This window comes from Diadema antillarum, unplaced genomic scaffold, assembly GCF_040938485.1.
Source record: "Diadema antillarum isolate AM-2024a unplaced genomic scaffold, OU_Dant_1.0 scf00000112, whole genome shotgun sequence".
NCBI classification, from domain to species: Eukaryota; Metazoa; Echinodermata; class Echinoidea; order Diadematoida; family Diadematidae; genus Diadema; species Diadema antillarum.
The window spans coordinates 906,017-932,702 of NW_027271001.1; the positions used below are offsets into that span (position 1 = coordinate 906,017).

Sequence of the window (26,686 nt, forward strand, 5' to 3'; positions counted from 1 at the left end):
GAAGAGGGATAGTGAGACGAGTGGAAAGGATGAGAAGGAGATGGGGGCAGATCAGGACGGCGAGAAAAGGAGGGACAGGTCAAACCTGATAGATATTCCCAAAGATAGCCACTGCATCACCCATACTACTTACAGTATGCCGGACCATTCATCACAGCCACCAAAGCGATCATGAAAAAAATCAACAAACTTGCACTCGAGAAATGCTACGGTTGACAAATCATCCTAGTCAGAAACACCACGAGTGCCTGTGATTAGACTGGGAAGCGAAGATAGACACATTACATGGATTCAGCAATATCACAGCTGGCAGAGTCAGAGTACATAAGAGAACTTGGATGCTGTGTACGACATGGACAATTTGTGGGAGGATGAACGTTAGATAGTCCTGTGCGAGGCTGTGGAGTTTTATCACTTTTACTTGCGTACACCAGAGGTGGTGGAAAAATTATCGCAATACATAGAGTTACACTGCTAGTCACTTTATGGCTTGAGTGTATGATAATGATTCATTATCTCCATACACTATGCATTGAATGATAACAATTCAATTGCCTACCTGATCTGTCAATAACGTATTAAAATTGAAGCCAAACACTGTACATATCGCCCCTTGCTCTGACCATTATTAATACAACTTCGCGAGAACTGGAGTACAATCGTTCAAGACATCCCGAGGGGACTATGGCCTTTACAATGCCATCGAGTGTTCGTATCCCGTCAATGGAAGGACTGCCCCGCAATGGGGCAGGTGAAGTTATCATCCCTCTGGAGTTACTCATGACGATCCAGACGCCGGATGAAGAAGATTACATTTGGTAGCGTCTCTTCATCACACACCACGTGAGTATACCCTATCCTGTGGTTTTTTTTTCCTAGAACCATGTACTATTTTTGTACCTTGCATGTTCACTCGAATATAAATTGACAGTTCATGGTCTGACGTATCATCATTATCATTCTAGCAGCATGGATTCCAATACATTTAACGAGAGACTGACAATATGCACTTCGCTTGACGATTTGAATGCTTTGTTAATGGAACATGAACAGTAGGCCCTACCAGGGTAAGTGTCATACATCCATTCATCCCTACAAGAAGGGTATAGTTTCTTGCTTGTTTGCATCTGTGTCTTTGTCTGTGTTTTGCCAGCCAGTCTCTATTTTTTTCTAATCTTTGTTTTTGCTCTGTCTGTTTTTTCCAGTATCACATCTAGACCAGCATCTTACACCACCACTACCACCAGCACCACTGTGGACGGAGCGGTTTCCACGGGACTTGTTCTGAATTAGCATACAACGCTATGTAATTCAGGTCATAATGATGAAAATTGAAGGGATTTCGGGCGTTGGATCCATTGTAAGTGTTACTGACACAACCAATCAATGGCTATCCAGACACCAGATGAGGAAGATTACTTGTGGCGAAGCAGTGGGTAAAGATGTGCGATGCAATGTCTCCGATTTAGCATGCAATTAATCAATTGAAAAAAGAGGCCAAGAGGCAGCAACAACAGAAGAAGAGGGAGAACATCAACTCCCATCCATATTCTTGTAGCACTTCTTGGCAAGGTCCAAATTATGATTAGCGGTTTAACAGAACTCAAGCTCCTATTTTTACCCCCAGTAAGTAATAATAATAATAATAATTTGTTCGATAGATCAAAGCTGAACCTACCCACCAGAAGGAAACGAGAAGCATAAAGCCATTACACGCTGCAAAACACATGTCGGTAGATGAGATTCGGGAGATGGTGACATCGAAGACGGCTAGTGAGACGAGTGGAAAGGATGAGGAGATGGGGGCAGATCAGGACGGCGAGAAAAGGAGGGACAGGTCAAACCTGACAGATATTCCCAAAGATATCCACTGCATCACCCGTACGACTTACAGTATGCCAGACCATTCATCACAGCCACCAAAGCGATCATGAAAAAAATCAACGAACTTGCACTCGAGAAATGCTACGGTTGACGAATCATCCTAGTCATTCGAAACACCACGAGTGCCTGTGATTAGACTGGGAAGCGAAGATAGACACATACATGGATTCAGCAATATCACAGCTGGCAGAGTCAGAGTAAATAAGAGAACTTGGATGCTGCGTACGACATGGACAATTCGTGGGAGGATGAACATTTGATAGTCCTGTGCGAGGCTGTGGAGTTTTAGCACTTTTACTTGCGTACACCAGAGGCGGTGGAAGAATTATCGCAATACATAGAGTTACACTGCTAGTCACTTTATGGCTTGAGTGTATGATAATAATTATAATTCATTATTTCGATACACTATGCATTGAATGATAATAATTCAATTGCCTATCTGATCTGTCAATAACGTATTGAAATTGAAGCCAAGCACGTACTGCACATATCGCCCCTTGCTCTGACCAGTATTAATATCACTTTGCAAGAACTGGAGTACAACCGTTCCAAAAAAAATGGACAATCAAGGAAACTCCGGAGCTGTCGCTCCACCACTGCCACTCCACATAGCAGTTGTAATGCACTGAGGCTGTGACCTCCCAAGGCTGGTAGGCTTTCTGTCCTCATGACCAGCTTTAGAACTTTCCCACTCTTCTCAAGTGTAACATCCTCCATCTTCTTTAGGTATGTGTAAGGTTGGGATCTTGGTTGTCTTCATCTTCTCCCAGACATTCTATTTTCAGCTGTTTGAAATCATCCTCTGAGTCATCATCACCATCATCACCTCAGCAGGGGGGGGGGGGGGGGGGGGGGGGGGGGGGGAACCCATCCCCCCCCCCCCCCCAAAAAAAAAAAAAAGAAGAGGAAGAAGAAGCAAAATGATCCAGGCCATATCCCCGGGGACTATGGTCTTTTTCCATCCCTTCCAGTATTCATAATACCGATGCTGGAAGGACTGCCCCGCAATGGGGAAGGGGAAGTACTAAATCCCCTTGGAGCTCCTCATGACAATTCAAACACCCGATGAAGAGGACTACATTTGGTAACGTCTCTTCATCATCACACACCACGTGAGTATACCCTTACCTGCATTTTTTTTTTCTCCTAGAACTGTGTACTATTTTTGTACCTTGCATGTTCACTCGAATACAAATTGACAGTTTGTGGTCTGACGTATCATCATTATCATTCTAGCAGCACGGATTCCACTACATTTAACGAGAGACTGACAATAATTATGCAATTCGCTTGACTATTTGAATGCTTTGTTTATGGAACATGAACAGTACCAGGGTAAGTGTCATACGTCCATTCATCCCTACAAGAAGGGTATGGTTTCTTACGTGTTTGTGTCTGTGTCTTTGTCTGTGTTTTGCCAGCCAGTCTTTATTTTTTTCTAATCTTTGTTTTTGCTCTGTCTGTTTTTTCCAGTATCACATCTAGACCAACGTCTTACACCACCACTACCACCAGCACCACTGTGGACGAAGCGGTTTCCAAGGGACTTGTTCTGAATTTAGCATACAACGCTATGTAGTTCAGGTCATAATGATGAAAATTGAAGGGATTTCTGGCGTTAGATCCATTGTAAGCCGTGTTACTGACACAACCAATCAATGGCCACCCAGACACCAGATGAGGAAGATTACTTCTGGTGAAGCAGTGGGTAAAGATGTGCAATGCAATGTCTCCGATTTTAGCATGCCATAAATAAATTGCAAAAAAGGCCAAAAGGCAGCAACAACAGAAGAAAAAGATGGAGAACACCAATTCTTATCCATATTCTTGTAGCACTTCTTGGCAAGGTCCCAATTATTATTAACGGTTTAGCAGCTTCTATTCCTACCCCAAGTAACTAATAATAATTTGTTTGGTAGGTCACAGCTGAACTTACCCACCAGGAGGAAATGAGAAGCCATTACCCATTGCAAAACACGTGTCTGGAGATGAGATTCAGGAGATGGTGAAATCGAAGAGGGCTAGTGAGACGAGTGGAAAGGACAAGAAGGAGATGGGGGTACGAGTAGATCAGGATGGCGAAAAAAGGAAGGAGAGATCAAACCTGATAGATATTCCCAAGGATATCCATTGCATCACCCGTACGACCTATGCCGGACCATTCATCACAGCCATCAAAGTGATCACAAAAAAGATCAACAAACTTGTACTGGAGAAATGCCACAGAGAAATACCACCGCCATCGCCACCACCATAATCACCTCAGAAGGGGGGAAAAAACCCATCCCCCAAAAAAGAGAAGAAGAACAAGAAGAATGAACCAAATCCAGGCCATATCCCCAAGGGGACTATGGCCTTTTCCCTCCTTTCCAGTGTTAATATTCCGGCACTGGAAGGACTAGCCAGAAATGGGGATGGGGACATAAAAATCCCCTTAGAGCTCCTCATGACAATACAGACCCAAGATGAAGAGGACTACATTTGGTAACTCTTCTTCATCACACACCACGTGAGTATACCCTTACCTGTGTTTTTTTTCCTAGAACCATGTACTATTTTTGTACCTTGCATGTTCACTCGAATATGAATTGACAGTTTGTGGTCTGACGTATCATCATTATCATTCTAGCAGCATGGATTCCAATACATTTAACGAGAGACTGACAACATGCAATTCGCTTGACGATTTGAATGCTTTGTTAAAGGAACTTGAACAGTACCATCTCATCTAGAATTACACCAGCTTTCCAATACAGCAAAAGTGTAGATCCAGCATTTTGTAATCTTATCATCATAGATGATTGAATGTCAGGATGTAGTAATGACATGAGAATGACCAAACTGCTAACCCGTGGTTCACATCCCCGTAACCTCTCTGTCATATTTATTGCATAAAATCTATTTCTTCTGGCCAAAGAACTCAGAACCATCAGAGTTTAAACAGTCATAGTCTGATCGTGTTTAAGAACCTCAGAGATAAATTGCAAATTGCTCATTTAGGCAAACAACTATACCCCGGGCTTGCCAAATACTTGCAAGAAGCATACTAAGATGCCACTCGATATCCTTATGGATATTCGTTGATTGACCTTCAACCAGACAAGAAGGAAGAGTATAAATTACATAGTAAGATATTTCCTCCCGATTTGACCGTTACGTACCTTTGCACAATGTAAGATGCGAGAATCGTTCTCTTTTGTTCATCACAAAATAGTACGTACAAATGTAGTGACTGACAGGTGCCCATTAAATAGACATTTCTAGCACTTTTACGTCACTCTTTCAATGTGTCTCGCAGATTAAAGAACCACTTGCCGGAGCTGCAAGTTTCGAATGAGTAAATGTAATTCTTATCAGAGAAAAGCTTTTTTACAATATCCCAACAAAGATCCCATTCTACGTCTATCCGAATGTTGTGCAAACTGTTTAAAAGGTAATGTACAATTAAGTAAGAGTCAGAAGAAGGCATTATCGTGTTGGGTGACAAACACAATGATCATACAGCTCTAAAATCAATGTTAGTCCAGAGAGGAAGCTTTCTCACATCTCTGCTGGGACCCATTTTGTCCATGTTATTAAAGTGATGTATTTGATATTAAAGTGGTTATTAGTTTTAATGTACTGTTAGAGCGTACGACTGTCAGAAATGATCCTCTTTGTCAAACTTGTTGGTACTTGTCATGGCTAGTAGTAGCATGCAAAACACCAAGAAAATGGTGTTGGTGCCTCACAATTTTGCTAGTTATTTGCAAAGGGTATCTCTGGAACGAGAGACACCCACAGGTACATGAGTGTAAAGGTCTGTCGATAGTGGACGAGTCTATCTGCAACGTGCTAGAAAACCGAACATTATCAGATAGAGAGAAATTGCAAAGGTACAAAGACATCTTGTATAAGCAAAAACAAAAGCAAAACAGTCGGAAGAAACCAAGCGCAGTGGCCTCAGGAGAACAATACACAGCTGCGCATGATCAGGAATCTACAAAAACAGAGAGCGATGAATTAGCTGACCAACAATATGCCACCTTGGAGGAGGATGTGTTGAAGATTTTACCCCCGTTGGTAAAACATTGAGGGAGTTTGCTATTAGATCACTAACTGCAAGAGAAAGCCAGCACCGACTGGCTTAATAAAAATAGGGGATTGGTCATAGGTGATTCCATCATACGGGTACCGAGCTCAAATCAATAGTGGATCTGATATACAATGTCGTGAAGGTACGCAATATGCACGGACCAGCAAGTTGGAAAGAATTTCTTAAAATTCTAATCAATACCAATACGCCCGAATCACTCACTGTAAAGGCATCCCGATGCGTCACAATGCACGATATGAAAATCAAAGGTTTCATACTGTACCTGCATCTGCAGACAAGGGAGTCGCTAAGAAAAGGCCAGAGAGCGCAAGCTCAATGATGACGACGCGAGCAGAGACCAAGAACAAAAAGAAGAGAACTCTACCTTTTAAACGGGAAAGTCTCTGAATAACTGTTTGCACATGCAGTTGTGTAGTGTGGCAACATTGTGTTGAAAAGCTGTTAATTATGATGACAAGTATGGTGTCTTCAAATGGTAATACATGAATGCAGGGCCTGGAGAGAATGTTAACAAAAGTGGTGTGAACGCCCATGCTGGAGAACCAGTATTTGCCAACACCCTAACTCGCATGCTGGTCACACTGACACCCAATGGGATATGGGACGCCATGTGAACATGTCCACAAACTGGTTGAAATTGGTGGCTACATCTCAATAACATTCACATTCAACATGTGAGAAACGGTGGTGAACACAAAATTGAGAACTTCAAAGAGGGATGGCTACAACGCCAACATAACTATTGTGTATGGATTTTACAGACGTTGGTGGCGCGGTTGCAAGACGTGCTACAGACGTAGAGATACCTACATACCGAGGCGTTCGGTTCCAGAGATTCGTTCATTGCTGGGAGATGCTGGCAACGTTCATTCCGTTGCAGGGATAAGGAAGGTGATTCTGCAATACCAATCCACTGGAAGTTTGAGCGACCAACCGCGAGCAGCGCCACCCTCTGTTTAGAGCGAGGAAGACTTGGACTTATCCACGAGCGTACGCTTTTGGACGTCTCCAGATCTGCAGAAGGTCCTTCTCAGCGAAACCGAGCGGACTATTTCCTTACCAACCATTCGTAGGGCAAGGAGGAAGCTACACGTAGGATGGATCACTACCGGGACCAGGTATTGCCAGCTGATAAGGACGGTGAACCGGGTCAAGCGTCTCGACTACGCACTCGACTGCCTGAGTAGGAACGAACAGTTTGACAATGTGATCTTTTCCGACGAGTCGAGCGTGCAGCTGTTGGGACAACCATGCAACGGTGTGCTTTAGGCATGTAGTGGTCACACAGGCCAAATTTGGGGCCAATTGCCCGAAAAATGAGAGAGTAGTTTGATCCACAACATCCCTGTCTAATTCAGTTAACAACATAAGTACTTGTTTTGCTCGAGCCTCGTGAGATCTATGACTGGACTAAACTAGCAACTCTGACAATGATGTTTGCTGACACTACAAGGATTCATTAGCGACCTCTGACCCTGAGCTTACCGACGCCACAGATCTGTTGTCGCATTCATTGCCTGACTTCATATATCCTTTTCTCTATAACAGGCTGCAGGCAAACTGAGTTGCACTGAGCCTAGGTACAAACAGTTAAGTGATATAGAGAAACAGTACAATCACTTGGCCTGAAGAAGTCCACAGGAGTGGATGAAAGCTAGCCAGTCAAAAAGTCAAGTTAACAATGGTTGATAGAAGCCTAAATCTCCTATTGTATGATCTCCCTGTATGAAAGTTTTCTGCATCAGTTACATGATATCATATGTAACTTTCATTACATTTATCAGGAATTGCTTTCTGCACACACCAAAGGGATGTGACATACATACATACATACAATGTACATACATACATAAATGCCAGTTCATGGTGAAGCAAAGACATATTTCAGAGCTTCTCTCTCCACAATGGAGAGATCAGGGTTCCAGAAATCGACCATGAGAATCGCCCTCGGTCCCGACCCGGAGCTCGCGGCCCCATCTCCCGCATTCTCTGCCTCGTGCAGGTAGGAGTCATCGAAGAGGAGGCACTCTCCCTCCCTCCATCTCCTGGTTTCCCCGGCAACCGTCAGGGAGCATCTCTCGGGAATGTGCAGGCCTGGAAAGAGTGAATACACATCGAGATGCGTCACAATGGTAGTACTTCCAGACAATCAGAAAGAAATTTTACAAATCAAGAAAAATATCTCAACCTACCATAACACTGCCAGATTTTGAAGCTATTATGTATCCAGAGAGGAAAATTCTCAAGCACCACAGAGTAATATTTCCTCATGTTAACAATTCAATGAAGCCCAGTTCCATGCTAGCATCTGAATTGAAGGCACTTGAGACTAAGATAATGAATAAATTTGAAGAAATTTATCTCAACGACTGTCCTCTACTTTGGCAGTTCTCAGGCTTTCACGGACTGAAGTTATAGGACATTCATTGCATTAAACGCAAAACTGTTTAAATTTTGCAAAACTTTATCAAAAAAAATTAAACGACTTCAATCAACAACCATCATTCTTGTTTTTCCCCCGCTTTGTTCCCCCATTCACAAATGCATCCTTAATGAAAGATGTACCCTTCCCATTCCCGCTCACAAGTAAACATATTCTATTCAAATAAAGGCTTGAGCAAATACATGTAACAAATTGCAGATGCAGGATTGCAGGACAGATGGCCTGCAGCATGAATGATAAGGCTAGATCCTGTCCAGGCACACATACACACAAAAATTACCAAGATGGCATCTGATACGGAGGTTGCAGGGTCCATAGTGCGGAGTGATGTGTGACCCAGGCCGGAGGACTGAGAAGCAGGCGTACCCGAACGACACGCCCGACATGCGCGATTCCAGCTGCTCCAGGATTGAGACGGTACGCGGGCATCTCCCGCAGTTCTCCTCCATCTTCTGACCCTGGTTCCACAGGTGGAAGACGACCCAGGACCCCGTGGGAACGTTGTTGGTGGCCCATCCCGCACCATCGCCTCCGACGTACTGCATGTAAAGCCTGTCGAAATCCTCCCTCACGTCCTGTCCCCGATTCTCTAGCAGTCTGATGTCACGCTGCAGCGAGGTGTCGAAAATATCTTCCAAGGCAAACCACGGCAGCGTCCTCAGTTTCTCGTACAAGAAAGTCGTTGGATTCTGCATGCGCGAGCTGCTGTGATTCAGATCTCCCTTTTGCTCTGCAGACCTTTCCTGTATATTACTTTGGAAGCTCAGACGCAAATCTTCCAACTGTTCCCGCCCTTCGGAGGGTTGCATTGCCATGAAGGTATCAAGCTTCACTGTCCAGCTGCGATGATTACCATTCTCCCGACATCTTATGCAATCTGGAGAACTACACTTGGTGAAGTCATCAGAAGTCTTGCGGTCTTGTCTACTGTCCTTGAACCACACAAAAAAACAATGTAAACAAAAGAATACAGATAAACTTAGTCATTTCACCATTGTTTTCTTTCAATAATACTTATCAAATAAAATTGAGTGCTAGTATCCACGTATTCAATCAAATTTATACAATTATTTAGAAATAAAATTCTATGGAAAAATGGTATACTTGTGAAAGGTTCACAAAGTGTAATAGACTCACTAAGTACTATTTGTTCCCCCTCAGTCTTCCTTTAAAAAGGTGGCATCGTTTTGGTTGAGATGGGGAATTCAGATTCAATTCTTTTGTGAGATACACATATAAACCATTTATGAAATACTAAAGATCATACAATTCTAAGAGAAACATAACAATCAAATAGGGCCACTTTGTTTTTGGATATCTCGGCCAAATCAAAACCAATTTTCATCATATAAACTTCAAATTCCTCTTAGAATTGCATGCTTTTCTGTATTTCATAAGCGGTTTCTAATTACATGTATTTCACAAAGAGTAATATTGATACATTATGTTCTGATAACCTCTATGCAAAAGTTTAAAGGGATCGTATAGTTTTGGTTGAGACCTAATTTCAGGTTTCTAACATTTTTTGGCGAGATAATGAGAAACCTCTTATGAATTATGAAAGAGCATGTAATTCTATGAAGGATTCAACGTTTATTTGATGGAAATTGGTTTTGAAATGGCTGAGATATCTAAAAAAGAGTAATTCTAATTAAGTGTTGGACCCACAATTTATTACGATCGCTTTGTTTTACTTTGTTTTTGGATGTTTCAGTCATTCAAAACCCGATTTTCATCAAATAAACTTTGAATTCCTCTTAAAATGGTATGCTCTGTACTATATCATTTAAGTGTTTTCTTGGTATCTTGCAAAAATTTAAAAGCCCAATTTTCATCTCCACCAATACTGTACTATCCCTTTAACAAATTCCATCACGAAATGTGGGTAGTTGAACTCACACACGCAGACCTTTCTGTGAACAAAGAACAAGTGAAGGCGCAACCACTACCAGCAAAAATTTATAAAACAAAACAAAAAAAAATGAGCACACACCAAAAATGCAACATAATGCTTTGATCCTGTACAAGGCTGAAAATTGGGGGCAGCAGCAAAAAATATAATATGTACTTATGATAAACTTACTGATAAACCTCAATACAAAAAACTTCAACAGAATCCATCAAGAAATGTGGAAGGTTGAATACACACAAGTGGACCCTTAAAGTTTAACCTTTCTCTGAACAAAGACAGAAGAAGCAAGGGCACAGACAATACCAGCAAAATTTATGAGCACACACCAGCAATATAACACAGAAGCAACTTTTGACCCTGTAAAAAGCTGAACATTGGGGGCAGGATGACAAAAAATAATACTGATACTTACTGATAAACCTCTACATGAAACTTACACAAAATCTATAGAAAATGTGGGTAGCTGAATACACACAAGCAGACCCTCATTGATCAAAGTTTAACCTTTCTGTGAACAAAGACAGAACAAGTGAGGGCGCAGCCACTACCAGCAAAATTTGTGGGCACTACCAGCAAAACTTATAGGCTTGTGTGCTTTGCCTGAAATGTAAGCTTACCACGTGTCCTTCTGCCTCTGCCCATTTTTTTTTTTTTAATTGGGAAGGGGGGGGGGGGATGGTGGGGGAGGAATGGGAGGGGTGGCCAATCCCAAATGCCATACAATATATAGTCTTTTTTTTTAGTCTTTACATTTGTGAGAAAAAGGTGTAATTGGCGATACTGTTTTGAGGGGCCTTCTTATACAATGTAATTTTGCTTGAGATGGGGATCCAGGTTTTAACTTTTTGCAAGATAATCAGAAACCTCTTAAAGGGAACGTAAACCCCAAAAGCAATGTGGGTTGAGTGAAAGCAGTATCATTAGTGAAACAGGTTAGTGAAAGTTTGAGGAAAATCTGGCAATCGATGCAAAAGTTATGAATTTTTACAATTTTGGTGTTGGAACTGCTGGGTAAGGAGACTACTAGAGGCTATGATGTCTGAGTGGACTACAATATAAACAAAATATGAAGGGAACTTAATAAAAATTCATTTTTCATGAAAATTACACATTTCATCAACTTGATACTGACATATGTTAGGGGTAGTAATTAATCCCCCTGCTTTCTGAAAGCTGTTTGTCAAGTACTCTTTCATTTTGCTAGAAATGTAAGTTTTTTTTTGTGGAATTCCTTTTATTTTCTTTTTCCACCCATACATCATAACCTCTAGTAGTCTCCGTAAATCTAGCGATTCCAACACCAAAACTTTAAAAATTCATAATTTTTGTATCGATTGTCCGATTTTCCTCAAACTTTCACTGATCTGTTCTACTATAAATGTTAATGCTTTTACTCAACCCACATTGCTTTTTGGGTTTATGTTCCCTTTACAAAGTGAAATGTTACAGAGCACACAATTATGAGGAGGAATTGGTTTATTTGATGAAAATTGTTTTTTCAATGGCTGAAATACCCCAAAACATACCATTGAAACAAAGGACCACTTTGTTTCAACATATCTTTAGTCATTTCACAATCCATTTTCATGATAGAAACTTTTAGTTCCTCTAAGAATTGTGTGCTCTGTAACATTTTGTACATAAGAGGTTTCTAACTATCTCCTCAAAAGCTAAAATCTGAATCTCCATTTAAATCAACAGGCCTACCATCCCTAACTACTGTCTACCAGTCAGCAGGATGCACAACAACCTCCTTAGGTCACTTACCTTTCTACCACACCACCAACTCCTCCATGTTATCCAAAGGAGAATGACGAGCCCAATGAAAGCAGAAACCGAGTATGACAAAGATGGGTGGTTGATTTGCTCATCCTCCTCATCCATGATTGCTATGGTGACTAGCTCTTCGAGATCCAAGTTTCAGAGACCTGTTGGTGAATCTTATGGGAAGAAAAACACAATAAAAAAGGATAAATTAGTGACGACATTGATACACTTTTGGTGAAGCCTATCATCTCTTCCATCCTAGTACAGCTTCCCATGAAAAGCTGCAACAGGGATTACTCCTTTAAGGCTGCGTTCACATAGAAGTATACTATTCGGGTATTCGGACTCGTTTTTCGAGGGCACGCGAATAGCTTGAATTGAACGATAGAATTTCCTCACACCGGTTCACAAAAGAGGGCACTATTCGAAAGTACCGAATAGCTGCGAAAAGTATAGCAAAGTGGGAATCGAGCTTGTTCGATTTTCTTGCAGCGTATACCGTCTCTCGTTTATGAAATAATGACAATTTTGGTCTGGATTTGCCCTTTAGCAAAAATAAGCATGCAGACTGACAGTCTGATGCAGTTTAGAAATTGTTAATAAGATTTGCTGGGATGTAGGAGGAAGAAATCCTCACTGCATGGGATGGTGAGTAGACGGTGCGGGTGATGGTGTACTCGGTGCTCGAATAGCGAATAGCGAATACTTCTATGTGAACGCAGCCTTAAGGTTCAAGGTTCTCAGCATGAAGCTCAAAGACCAGTTGGAAAACATCCGCTAACCATATACGATGTCATACTTCGAGCTCAATAGGTGTATTAGCAGAACAGACTACTACCTCACACTCAAAATATGGGTTTTCCCTTTACTGTAGATATGAACTTTTGTTTGAGACAGCAGCCGAAAAAAGAAAAAAAAAAACTGTATTTGCATTGTTACCATACCTAACCCTCAAAATCTCTCTTTTTTGACAATTGCTATACATTGATATCGCCTATATGATTGTGCTGCAACCTCTACAATCGAATTACTGTGCAGCGAACCTGATAGTGCTGTTGATAGCCATTTCTCCACTGTATGCCATATACAGTAGTTTTGGTGAGAATTGTACACGTCTTTCTTTTCTTCTTCTCCTCCAGCACAACCAATGCTGTTTGTTTCTAACATCATTACAGTATCTACATGTACATTGTATCTGCACCCACTGCGCATATGTTATCACTCAATGCCAGCCATAAATGCTTTTAAAAAAAAGCCTGTGCCTACACTAATTTTCATATAAATCTATAATTTGATACAATTTGTTGTTGTTGTTAACATCACCTCACTGTCACATACAATGTATACATCTCATCCAAGTTTTAGCTAGAAGAAGCAGCTAGCCTAGTTTGTCCAGCTTCAGGGAGCACCTCCACAATCAATAAAAACACATCTCAGATGCCACAAGAAGACCAGTGTAGGTCATGCAATAAACCTTACACTTTGGGCTATGGGGGGGGGGGGGGGGGGGGGGGGGGGGAAGAGTTTACGTCCTTGCTGATCACTACTTTCATTTCAGGCAACTCAATTTTTTTTTTTTAATTTCACATCCTCATTAAAAATGTAAAGGAAATTTTTTTTTCCAAAACTGTTTTTTTTTTTTTTTAAGCAATCACATTTTGAAAGACTGCAATACACAGTTTGGACTCTAGCATAAACTTTTCCATTTGTAAGAGAGAACATTAAATGTGAGCAGCACAAAGAGAGAAAAAATTTGATATATTGCAAACTTATACGTGCTTGGGATGTGCACTCCACGCACATATAATTTTGGCAATAATCTAAGATTCTGAGCTTGCAACATGCTCAAATTTCAAGTTGTGGACTACATGCACCCTGCTGTATACATTTTTGTAGGTGTCACAGTATTCAATACTTGATATATATTTAAAGGGATGATACAGTTTTGGTGGAGATGAAAATTGGGCTTTTAAATTTTTGCGAGATACCAAGAAAACACTTATGATATAGCACAGAGCATACCATTTAAAGAGGAATTCAAAGTTTATTTGATGAAAATCGGGTTTGGAATGACTGAAACATCCAAAAACAAAGTAAAACAAAGCGATCGTAATAAAGTGTGGGTCCCACACTTAATTAGAATTGCTCTTTGTTGGATATCTCAGCCATTTCAAAACCAATTTTCATCAAAATAATTAAACGTTGAATTCCTCATAGAATTACATGCTCTTTCATATTTTATAAAATGTTTCTCATTACCTCACCAAAAAAATGTTAGAAACCTGAAATTAGGTCTCAGCCAAAACTATACGATCCCTTTAAAGTAGAATGATCGGCAATCTGGGGTTTTAGGGGACTAGAAATTCTAGGCTTCTGAGTTCTACCTTCAGCAAAGCCATATCCATATAATTTACCCTAACCTCGGCGCGGGGCGCTGTAACCAGTCACGTGTTGGGGTCACTGACTGCGGTTACAACAGTACCCCTGCTAAAAGTAAAATTGAAGAAAAATTAAGTGACATGTATAATATAAAAGACAAAGTACAAATGATTCTAAAGATTTAGAATGTCTACGTAGGTAGCTTTAGGGTTTAAAACAGTTAGAGTTTCAGGATATAGGGTTAGGTTAGACCATACCATCGGCATAGGGGGCGTGCTGAGAAGTTGGTTGGAAGCCTAAAATAATTTATGATTTAGCTCCATGAAGTGGAAATTTTCGCGCATTTCGCGCAACCAGAAACTAAGGCGAAAATAAAGGCACATGATTTGCCTGCCATACATTCCTGTGCGTGATGTCTCGATTCCAGGGAATTAAAAACATGCGAAACTCTTCTGATCCAGCCTAGCGTGAAAAATTAGTTGCGCGAAAATATCCACTTTTACAGTAAATTTAAACCCAGGATAGCCAACTACTGGGGGTGTTTCATCAACGCTTGTCAGCGCTGACAACCGTCGGTGCTGACCAATTTCAGCAAAATCCTTGGTTTTGATTGGCTGAGATGCTCTGGTCACTGACTGTTACTATGGTGATTCAAGTTGTCAGCGCTGACAAGCGTTGATGAAACATCCCCCAGATCTGGGGGTCTACCTAACATAACCAAATTAAAATTAGTTTACCTATCGTCGATGCTGTCCACGAAATTCCACCAAAGTATACTGCTCTGCTCTGCTCTCCAACACATCATCTTGCGTCCTGGTCACTCATCTTCGCGAAGTCTTGGACATGGACAGATGCGATGTGGGCTTGGCTTACTTGGCGTCCACCATTCTCCACCTCGCTCGGGGTTCGGTTCTCGGTCAACTGCTGTCTCTGTACAATGAGAAAATGCGACATCGTTGGGCGGGCCGCGCCAGAGGGTGATCATCCCCTGGTTGGGCTGAAATTCGGAAGAGTTGCGTGGGTATTATGGATGGAGTTTGTACAACCTACAAACATGTAGAACCTACATGTAGAACCTACCACCGGTATACCACGGGCACGGAGGGTGCTACCGGGACTGCACCCCGGGGAAACTTTGGGAGCGTTCGGGCTGGTTGCATACATCCCTACTGATACATCTACTCGCACAGCACAGAGAAACGAGAATGCATGTCTGCGCTCTGCTAAACCCAAGCACGAAAATGGCGGGTGTCAATGCATTTACTTTAACCACTACAAAGCTACCACTACCAGGCTGCAAGGAAATACTAGGTGTGGCGAGCAGCAGTGCCTCCTTAAGTTATGAAACCTACCAAAGCTGATTTGGAAGGTAACAAGGCGTTTGTGGTAGACCCGACATACCCGCAGAAACTGTTATGGAGCTGAGTAACGGGATATGCGCGTTGTTTCCAAAATAAATTGCTCACATGCACTGGACTGTTCCTGCTGGTACTGCGCACGTGCACAGCTGTTATTACATAACCGCATGCACTCGCAGCCAGAGAAATCCCTTTGTGTTGTTACGTAATCTCTTTCCCAGCTGTTGTTGGCTCCCGTATATTTTCTTTGGAAGGACACGAGAGAGCTCGGGTGTGCTGGCTAGATAGCATAGGCGCCGGAAGTGGGGGGGCAGGGGGGGGGGGGGGCGGCCGCCCCCCCAATCCAAAAAGTGGGGGGGGCAAAACGCATTTTTGCCCCCCCCCCAAAAAGCCCCCCCCCCCCCAAAAAAAAAAAAAAAAAAGAAAAATGTATAAAATATGTATGGTATATGAATAAGAGGGAAAAATATGGCTACAAACGGCAGCTTTTGGACAGTAAAATGTCAAAATTTTCAAGCTCGCTCGCTCGCTTCGCTCGCTCGCATCCAGCAGTTGAGCCCGGTGCGCCTCCCCCTTAATTTCTAAAGCGAAAAACATAGCTACGACGGCAGTTGTTGGACTCTGAATGTCAAAATTTTCAAGCTCGCTCGCTTCGCTCGCTCGCATTGAATCGTTATGCCATTCTCCCAATGTTGCTGACAGTAATTACCAGTAGTTGCGCCCGATGCCCCCCCCCCCTTAATTTCCAAAGCGAAAGATATAGCTACAAACAGGAGTTTTTGGACTGTAAAATGTCAAAATTCTCAAGCTCGCTCGCATTGAATCCTTCTGCCATTCTCCTAATGTTGCTGCCAGTAATTGCTAGCAGTTGCGCCCGATGCACCGCCCCATTAATTTCCAAAGTGAAAGATATAGCTACAAACCCCAGTTTTGTGACTGTAGAATGTCAAAATTTTCAAACTTGCTCGCTTCGCTCGCTCGCATTGAATCGTTATGCCATTTAATGTTGCTGCCAATAATTGCCAGCAGTTGCGCCCGATGCGCCCCCATTTATTTCCAAAGCGAAATATATAGCTACAATTAAAACTCCAGTTTTGGAACTGTAGAATATCAAAATTTTCAAGCTCGCTCGCTTCGCTCGCTCGCATTCTATTGTTATGCCATTCACCTTATGTTGCTGACAGTATATAATTTTTCGATCGTTTCACACCGTCATTCCATAATCCATGTAAGGAAAACTTACAATGTTCCTCAATGACGGCGTTGTTGAATGTATCACATTCCGTAATGTATTGTAGTCCCATTATTGCTCACGCACACACGCACAAGCATACAGACTGTCAAAATTACTTCATGGTTCCCCCCATGTTTCGACCCACCGTACGCCACTTTACATATATATATATATATATATATATATATATATATATATATATATATAACAGATGTGTGTGCGTGTGTGTGTGTGTGTGTGTGTATGTGTATATTGTGTAACATATGCATGGTCTAATCTTGAGCCCCCTCCAATGTTTGCCCCCCCAATCCAAAACTGCTTCCGGCGCGCCTGTAGCAGACAATATCATGATATCTGGGTTTTCAAGATCTCAAGACCAGGGGCGGATCCAGGGAGGACCGCAACCGGCGCACGCCCCCCCCCTCCTTTTTTTTTTTGTTGAAACAAAAGAAATAAAAAGAAAAAAATGGGGGGAGGGGTGCGTGCGCCCCCCTTTAATTTTGTAAACGCGCCCCCTCTTTACGGAATTCCTGGATCCGCCCCTGAAGATGGCGAACAAAATTTAATTGCATACCCTTATTATGAATCTGACAAACTTTTCCTTTGTTTTGCGTTTCTCCGAAACAGTTATACCAATTCAAAGCATTTTGCAATTTGAGGGTATAAGGTGTAGTAGGTGATTGAACAAAGAGAGCATAAACAGTAAGTCAACGTGAAGTAGGGTAAAAGGTTTTGAAATGCCTAAGATATTCCAAATAAATCTAAACTGATAAAAAGTGCTGGGACCCACCGGGGATCGCTTTATGGCACCTTGTTTTTGGATATCTCAGAAATTTCAAAACCTATTTTCACCAAATAAACTTTTTTTAATTTCCTCTAAGAATTGTATGCTCTGTATAACATTTCACAAAGTGGTTTCTAAATATCTTGCAAAAAGTTATAAAGCTGATTCCTAACCTCAACCAATGACGTACATCAGCAATATATTGACCTTTTAAATAGCTATACGTTTGGATAAAGAAAGTATGATGAAAAAAAATAGCAGTAATTACGAATCCCTCCTATTCTGTTTCTGAATTGAATAAGTTCGAACAGATGGGATTGAATCTTCAACAACAAAAAAGGTAAGTGGAACCTACTTGTACAATTTGTAATACCAAAGTAGCAAGAGGAATGATTTTTTGATAAAGAAAATGGTAACGATTTCATATTCCGTACATGGATGTATGAATGCCATGTGTAATGAGGGTGGGGATATCGATGGCACGTTTCATGCTAAAGATGAGTACAAGAACTTGTGAGTCGGCATAGGGATGGTATACGTTTGGTTGAGATGGAAATTCAGGTTTTAACTTTTTACGAGATAATTAGAAACGTTTTATATGAAATATAGAGGCGTACAATTCAAAAAGGAATTCAAAGTTTATTTGATGAAAATTTGTTTTGGAATGGCTGAGATATCCAGAAACAAAGAGGGCCTAATAAAAATTCAGCCATTTCAAAACCGATTTTCATCAAATAATAATAATAATAATGATAAGGTCTTATTTACCCAGGGTAGCCTCTGCAGTGTGGCCACTGCTCTACCAGAGGGCCCTGCTATTATTATTACCCTATAGCGTTGCCAGGTACCCATTTATACACCTGGGTTGAGAGGGACAATTAACTTAAGATAAATAAACTTCTAATTTCTCTTAGAATTGCTTGTTCTTTTATAAATACATTTCTAAAGAGCGATTACCTCGTAAAAAGTTAAAACCTGAATCCCCTTCTCAACCAAACCTACTTGGTACATGTATACCATCCCGTATAATTGGGACAAATAAAATTGGAATAAGACAATTGTGACGCCACAAAGCATGTCTGACATGACGCGCACTGCTTCGTACCGTCACTTGCTCTATGAAATGTAACAATTTGTAGCAAGACAATTGTGACGTCATAATGTTGTACCGTCACTCTCTGAAATGTAACATTATGGAGCTATTAATTCTAACAGGACAATTGTGACGTCACAAAGAAATTTTGACATTGCGCATTGCTTCGTACTGTCACTCTGGACGAATTTGTAGCAAAACAGTATTATCATTGTGACATCACAAAGCAATTCTGACATTGTGCACTGCTTCGTACCGTCACTCTGTAAAATGTGACGATTCTAACACAATTATTGTGATGTCACAAAGCAATTCAGACATTGCGCACTGCTTCGTACCGGTTGTAACCATTTGCAACAAGACAATTGTGACGCCACAAAGCACGTCTGAAATGATGCGCACTGCTTCGTCACGTTACTCTGTGAAAATGTAACCATTTATAACAAAACAATTGGGACGTCACAAAGCAATTCCAACATTGCGAACTGCGTCGTATCGTCATTCTGAAATATCTACCAATAAAAACGGTAACAAGACAATTGTGAAGAAAGTCTGAAATGATGCGCACTGTTTCGTACCGTCACTCTCTGAAATGTAACAATTTCTAACAAAACAATTGTGATATCACAAAGCAATTCCGAAATCGCGCACTGCTTCGTATCGTCATTCGAAATAATGCATATAACAAGAATATGGTAACAAGACAATTGAGACACCACAAAGCAAGTCTGATATGATGCACTGCTTTGTACCGTCACTCTCTGAAATGCAGTAACAATTCTAACAAAACAATTGTGACGTCACAAAGCAATTCCGACATTGCGCACTGCTTTGTACAGTTATTCTGAAATGTAACCATTTGTAACAAGACAATTGTGACGCCATAAAACACGTCTGAAATGATGCGCACTGCTTCGTCATGTTACTCTGTGAAATGTAACTACATCGTATTTATAACTAAACAATTGAGACGTCACAAAGCAATTAATTCCAACATCGCGAACTGCGTCGTATCATCATTCTGAAAATTTAATGTAAAATGGTAACAAGACAATTGTGACGCCACAAAGCAAGTCTGAAATGATGCGCACTGCTTCGTAACGTCACTCTGTGAAATGTAGCTACAATGTACTAGTGTTTGTAACAAAACAATTAGGACGTCACAAAGCAATTACTGTGTAATTCCAACATCGCGAACTGCGTCGTATCGTCATTCTGAAATGTAAAATGGTAACAAGACGTTAGTGACGCCACAAAGCAAGTCTGAAATGATGCGCACTGCTTCGTAACGTCACTCTGTGAAATGTAACATTTTCGAACGAAACAATCGTAGCATCACAAAGCATTTCCGACATAGCGCGCTGCTTCAGCATCAGCCCGATAAAAATCCAAGCTCGAGATATTTTCCTATTTCCCAAGTCAGAAAATAGCGCGCTGTTTCGAAACATCGGGCTGATGTGAAAACGCCTATTATCGCATCTAGTCTAGCTTCTGGACTCTTTTTACTCGTTTGCTCGTAGGGGTGATTCAGTGTACGCGACAAGCCGTATGAGGGTGTGACACCCGAGGATTGCGATACGTCAAGAACTGCGATATCTGAGAAAAAAAAAAAAAAGGAAAAGGAAAAGGGAACGGAGCCCAGACTTTATCGCATCCAGCACACGACGTCTCGCCTTGCACTTTTTCCATTTCCCCTTCTTTTGTTAATTTTCTTGTTGAATCCAAAATATTGAGTAATTTCGAGTTTCTGGTTAAAACTAAAAGGCATTGGTGCCTCGTGGAATCACCTCTGCCTATAGTTTTAACCAGAAACTCTCTGTATACTGGCGATTATAAAGTCACCAACAGAATCATAGAAAACGAATAAGCCAGTTCGGGGTTCCACTTTGAGCATAAGCAGAAAAAGGTCATCTGTACCAGCAGAGCATGTTGGTTTTTGAATTCACTAAGATAAGCATCTGTGATGTAATGATTTTTCAAGTGACCCGTATAAGTGGTGCTTGCCAGCACATCCACCCGACAGCAAAAGCGGTATCTGACAATATCAATAGAAAGAGATTGTTAATACATTAAATGCAAAATAATGAAATGGAAGCTTTCCAAAATGCCAATGGAAGGATCATTCTGGTCACCTGGTCTACGCAAGTTCATCCTTTGTTTGAACATGACCCTGATGAATTCGATGAATTGTTACGTTGGGCAAGCTTACTAGTATGTCTTCTGTCGCTTGAAACTAGTGGAGTGCCTAATTTACTAAGAAAGATGAAAGGTCATTTGTACCCATGTGCCCATGAGCTAACCCCGAACTGGCTTATACTGTGAAGCCCTTCTTTTATGAACAGCAACCTGTCTATACATCGAATACGGACCAGTCAATCTTTTTTGTTTTCTTATCATCATCTATACGATGAGGCCACAGAATCCACTCACTCAGAGAAAGCAAACTTAAAGGGATAGTATAGTTTTGGTTGAGCTCTAATTTCTGGTTTCTAACATTTTGTTTTTGGTGAGATAATGAAAAATCTTTTATGAAATGTGAAAGAGCATATAATTATATGAGGAATTCAACGTTTATTTGATGAAAATTTGATGAAAATTGGTTTTGAAATGGCTGAGATATAAAAAAAGAGCGATTCTAACAAAGTGTGGGACCCACACTTTATTACGATCGCTTTGTTTTACTTTGTTTCTTGGATGATTCAGTCATTCCAAACCCGATTTTCATCAAATAAATTTTGAATTCCTCTTAAAATGGTATGCACTATACTAAATATTATAAGTGTTTTCTTGGTATCTCGCAAAAAAATAAATAAATAAATAAATAAAAGCCCAATTCTCATCTCCCCCAATACTGTACCATCCCTTTAATGTATGCAACAGTTCCATTTTGATTTTGCGAGGATTGTAATTTAACAAAATTATTTCCGCTGTTCAAAGAGGAATGAAACCAAAATATACACATAGAATGAGTGAGCTCAGCAATATTGATAGAACACATCTGCAAACAATCAGTGGAAAGTTACGAATTTGTTAAAGAAGTTGTATAGTGTTTTTTTTTTTTTAGACGGGGATTCAGGATTTTAACTTTTTGCCCAATAATTAGAGGCCACTCATATGAAATAATAAAATGCGTACAATTCTAGGAAGAATTTAAAGTTCATTTGATGAAAATCGATTTTGAAACGGCCGAGATATCCAAAAACAAAGTAAAATAAAGTGATCCTAATAAAAGGTAAAAGGTGAGTCCCACCTTGTATTACGACCTTTTTATTTTTTTAAATTTTTTTTTCTGATATCCCGCCCATTTCAAACCAGATTTGCATCGAATAAACTTTTAATTCTTCCTGGAATTGTATGCTCTTTGATATTCAGTATGAGGTGTTTCTAATTATCTGTCAAACAGTTAAAACCTGAAACTCTATCTTAACCAAAACTATACCGTCCCTTTTAAGTTTTGGTGGTGCTATTGCTGCATGATAAAACTACTACAGTTCCTGCCTTCAGGTAATTACCAACAGACAAAATTCCACAAATTTTATATTCTGAGGAAAGTTCACATTTGCCCGACTTGTCACCGACATACGATGTTACGGCAATTTTATTACCTCTCCTTTCTGAAAGGGGCAAGTTATCTGCTCTTTCATTATGCTAGAAAAGTGATATGTTGGAATTGTCTTTATAATTATTCTATATACAGCCCCTCTGTCTTCTGTAATCAACTCTCATGAAGATATTCTACATGTTATGTATGCCGACGATACTCAAATTTATATAATCATACAACCAAATACTCAAGTCGAAGCACTCTGCAAACTCAGTAGATGTGTTGAGGATATTAAGCAATGGTCGTGTGATAATTACTTGAAATTGACTTGTGTTAAATCAAAATTTTTATATGTTCATTCTCAGTTTAGGCGAGGTGGTTCTCTCACAGAATTTTCCCTCGAAGACAGTACTATACCCACCTCTCAGTCCGTCAGAGATCTCGGAGTTATTGTAGATAAGCACCTGAATTTTCAACAACACATTAAGAACTCATGTCGTTCTGCTGCTTGGGGTATCTGTAAAATTGGTAAAATCCGTAAGTTATTGGATCAGTCTTCCACTGAACGTCTCATCCACGCATTTGTTTCTTCCCACCTTGACTACTGCAATTCCCTTCTTGTTGGTCTCCCTGCTTCTAGTATTGCACCACTTCAAAGAATTCAAAACACAGCTGCTAGGCTTGTAACCCTTACAAAAAGATCTGACCACATTACTCCTGTTCTCCAATCCCTCCTCTGGCTCCCCATACATCACCGTATCACCTTCAAAATCCTCCTTATCGTTTACAAGATATGTAATAATCTTGCTCCATCTTACCTCAAAGACTTAATTTCTTTCCGCTCCTCCACTTCAACCCGTTCTCTTCGTTCTTCCTCCACTCTCCAACTATCACATGGTCCCCGCACCTGCACCCGCTATGGTGATAGGGCTTTTTCTGTTATTTCCCCGTCTCTCTGGAATAAACTTCCTCTCCATATTCGTAATGCTGATAACGTTGATAAGTTCAAGTCATCGTTGAAAACTTATCTGTTTACTCAACTTTAATTATGTTGTTTTGCTGTTGCATGTTATATCATAATACGTATATTTACATAATGCTGTATTTTATTTCAATGTCATACTTCTTTTTTTTCCCGGATCAATGCGCTTAGAAACATCAGTATTAAGCGCTATATAAATGTTATTCATTATCATTATCATTATAATTTTCTCTTTATCATTGTCCATACTTGCTGTCACAAAGTGTTATAGTCTTCTTGTCAAGCAATGGCTGCAATTCAAAATTCATATTTTTTTTAAAACAGATTGTCCGACTTTCCTAAAATTTCACTGATGAGTTCTATTAATATGGCTGCATTCCCTCAATTTACATAATCATACAGTGGTCTTGTATATCTCGGTTTCATTCTCCTTTTTCAAATAAGAGAGGATGAAATGGGGATACTAAACCAAATTGTAAATTGCATAAATATACCCATTCATAATGAGCACGTAAATATATATATATATATATATATATATATATATATATATATATATATATATAAAATTATATATATATATATATATACACACTCACACAGACATTTACTCATGTATTTCTTATGAAGACAGGTAGTATGTATGTATATATATATATATATACAAACTGGTAATGCATTTTTGACCAAAAAAGCACGGGTTTATTCATCTCAAATTTTCAGCATCCTTTGCCTTCTTCAGGAGTCTTGACAAAAAGGAGAATAAATAAGTCCCGAAAAAGGAGTAGGATGCTAAAAATTTCAGACGAATAAACTCATGCTTTATCGCCAATTCATATTGCCTGATGATTGCACCTCATGGAGGTTGCATGAAACTCAGAGTTGCAATAAATGCGGATGAACCTGCAGTTTACCGCATGAACTTGTTCCAATACTTCTGTCTAAAGCTCTTCCTTTGGGGATATCGAGCACTCTTCATAGCAGGATAGAATCACCAAGTGTATGTATATATATATATATATATATATATATATATATATATATATATATCACGACAGACTCTCACTTTCACACACACATATTTGTAAACAAATTTATGCTACTTTCTTTTGGCAGATGGCATGAAGTCTCAAATTCTCTCCCAATATTTGAATATTATACACGGTTTCAAAATACCAAACTTGACTCACATTATCTTTATATCACTTTTGACAGTTTATTACAAAAAAGAACTTTTTTCTTTCTTAGGAATAATAACCATTTAATAAATGTTTGTACAGCTGAAAGAGTCAAATCCTTTCTTACCAGCAAAAACAGAAAGAACCCAAATGAAAAAAAAAAATACAAAAACACAGGAACAAAAAGACACAGAGAAATTCCTCCTCCAGAGATATGTAAATGCAAATAGATTTCCAACATTCATACAGGTATACCAATATCTCCCTTGCATACATACAAATATTCACATATAGATAGCAATAGCAATTCTGTGGACAATAACTAACCCACCTGCTTGATTTACACAGGTAAATCAGTCATGACATAATACAAAAGTTAATATGTTCAAGCCGTTGAAATCTACCCCCCACCCCCCCCCCCCCCCCCCCCCCCACCCCCCAATTATACCTACACGTATGTTCCCATTTTCATATCTTGGGGGTAGCATGTGGACCCTCCCCCTCCCATGATGAAAATGTCATTTCATTTAAGGGAGGGGAAAAGATGTGTGAAAATTATGTCTTTATAGAATGATAAGGTCCTCACTTACACATCTTTGTTTGGTGCATTACACAGGTTTCACGCATATATGTATATTTATAGAGAGAGAATTCCGGTGTTTATTTTTGCCTCTTCGCTGCAAATCCAGAAGGCAGTGCAATACATAATCAAGGTCTGCTACAGGGCTGTATACTCTAAAGCCATACACCATCCCTGCAGGTGAAATTTCGTAAAAGTCAGAACAAACACTGCCCAAGAAGGCACCATCCCTTTGAACAAGCATGAGTGCGACAAGATCATCAAGTTATTTTTCTCTCAACAAAACTATACCCTGCCTGAGAGATTTGTTCTTATTCCCCCACCCCAACCCAATATCCCCCTACAAATTCTGGTACAATAAATAGTATTATCATTAATGACATATCTGCTACATATACAAATCAATACATACATATAGGGTCATCAACCAGCCATCCTTGCATCGCATGAAAGAAAATCATATCAAAAGTAGCAATATCAAAACTCATGTTTGACTGGACAACCATCAGCTATATTTGACACAATGGTTTAAACAAGCATACAGCCAATCTCGCCCCACTTAAACACATCTACTATTCTCTTCAAACATATGTTCTTCTAAAGGATCTACACCTGCTGGAAGAAAACAAAAACAAAACAAAGACGACAAAACCTGTCTCATTATCACAGTGAGGCAGTCTCTTGCTGAAGTATGCCATGGTATTAACAGGGCACCATATTCAGCACTTTTGTTGCACCTCGTAAGCAGAAAAACATTTTTGAAGGTGAAGGGAATGGAGATGTACAAACCACTTTCCGTCGTTTCTCAATCACCAATGAATTAGCTCTCACAAACTTCTCTTCACTTTAATGTCTTGAGGTGATTGGCAAGTTTTCAGTTAACCCATCAAACTTTAAGACCATGTTCCAGCTTTCAAAAGCAAAGTGAAGCAAACAAAACCACACCATGCCAGATTGGGAGTGTCTGGGTGCTCTGAAGAAAGTGCACCTCATGAGTTATGGGGGGGGGGGGGGGCAGGGCTTGAGTCAGAAGAGTTGCATGTTTTGTAGCAACCTAGCATGCATATGCTACATCCAAATTTCCTGAACAAAGAGAATCAACTCTTTGCATTATGATGTAATGCATTTTTCTCATGCTAACTTTTGGTACAGTATTGAATGCTTTTGGAACACACATGGAAGTGGTCCAATTTTGGCTTGACATGGTACGGTACGGTAGACTTTGGGAGTGGTCGAGCACTCCTCTGGCATGGGTATGGTACGTTACAGCACGCTTTATGAGAGGGCCCAAATGCACCCATAGCAAACTGTAATGGTGAAGTAATATGGGCAAAGATGAGTAACAAGAACAAAAGGAGGGAGGAGGGGTGGGGCCTGGAGGAGAGAGACTGGACTGGTTTCCAATGGAAATCTGTTCATCACCTGGACAAAGTCAACTCAATGACAACC

The 26,686-nt window shown here is 40.3% G+C and overlaps 1 protein-coding gene across 1 annotated transcript; it reads right to left on the bottom strand.

Moving 5' to 3' along the window:
• Positions 1-7,844: 7,844 nt before the first annotated feature.
• On the bottom strand, positions 7,845-16,033 carry LOC139719613 (aspartate beta-hydroxylase domain-containing protein 2-like). The gene is made up of 5 exons (XM_071631021.1): positions 15,951-16,033; positions 15,222-15,414; positions 12,106-12,278; positions 8,707-9,358; positions 7,845-8,077 (listed from the first exon to the last, which is right to left on the bottom strand). Exons 3-5 carry the CDS (start codon positions 12,220-12,222, stop codon positions 7,845-7,847), a joined length of 1,002 nt encoding a protein of 333 aa, XP_071487122.1. The 5' UTR covers positions 12,223-12,278; positions 15,222-15,414; positions 15,951-16,033.
• Between the last annotated feature and the right edge of the window lie 10,653 nt (positions 16,034-26,686).

Excerpts from the sequence above, each read along its gene's own strand:
- LOC139719613 (XM_071631021.1), bottom strand. The coding sequence starts at position 12,222 with ATGGATGAGGAGGATGAGCAAATCAACCACCCATCTTTGTCATACTCG. Across the intron at positions 9,359-12,105 it reads GTTGGTGGTGTGGTAGAAAG|GACAGTAGACAAGACCGCAA; the intron begins GTAAGTGACCTA and ends GTGTGGTTCAAG. Across the intron at positions 8,078-8,706 it reads CCGTATCAGATGCCATCTTG|GCCTGCACATTCCCGAGAGA; the intron begins GTAATTTTTGTG and ends CACTCTTTCCAG.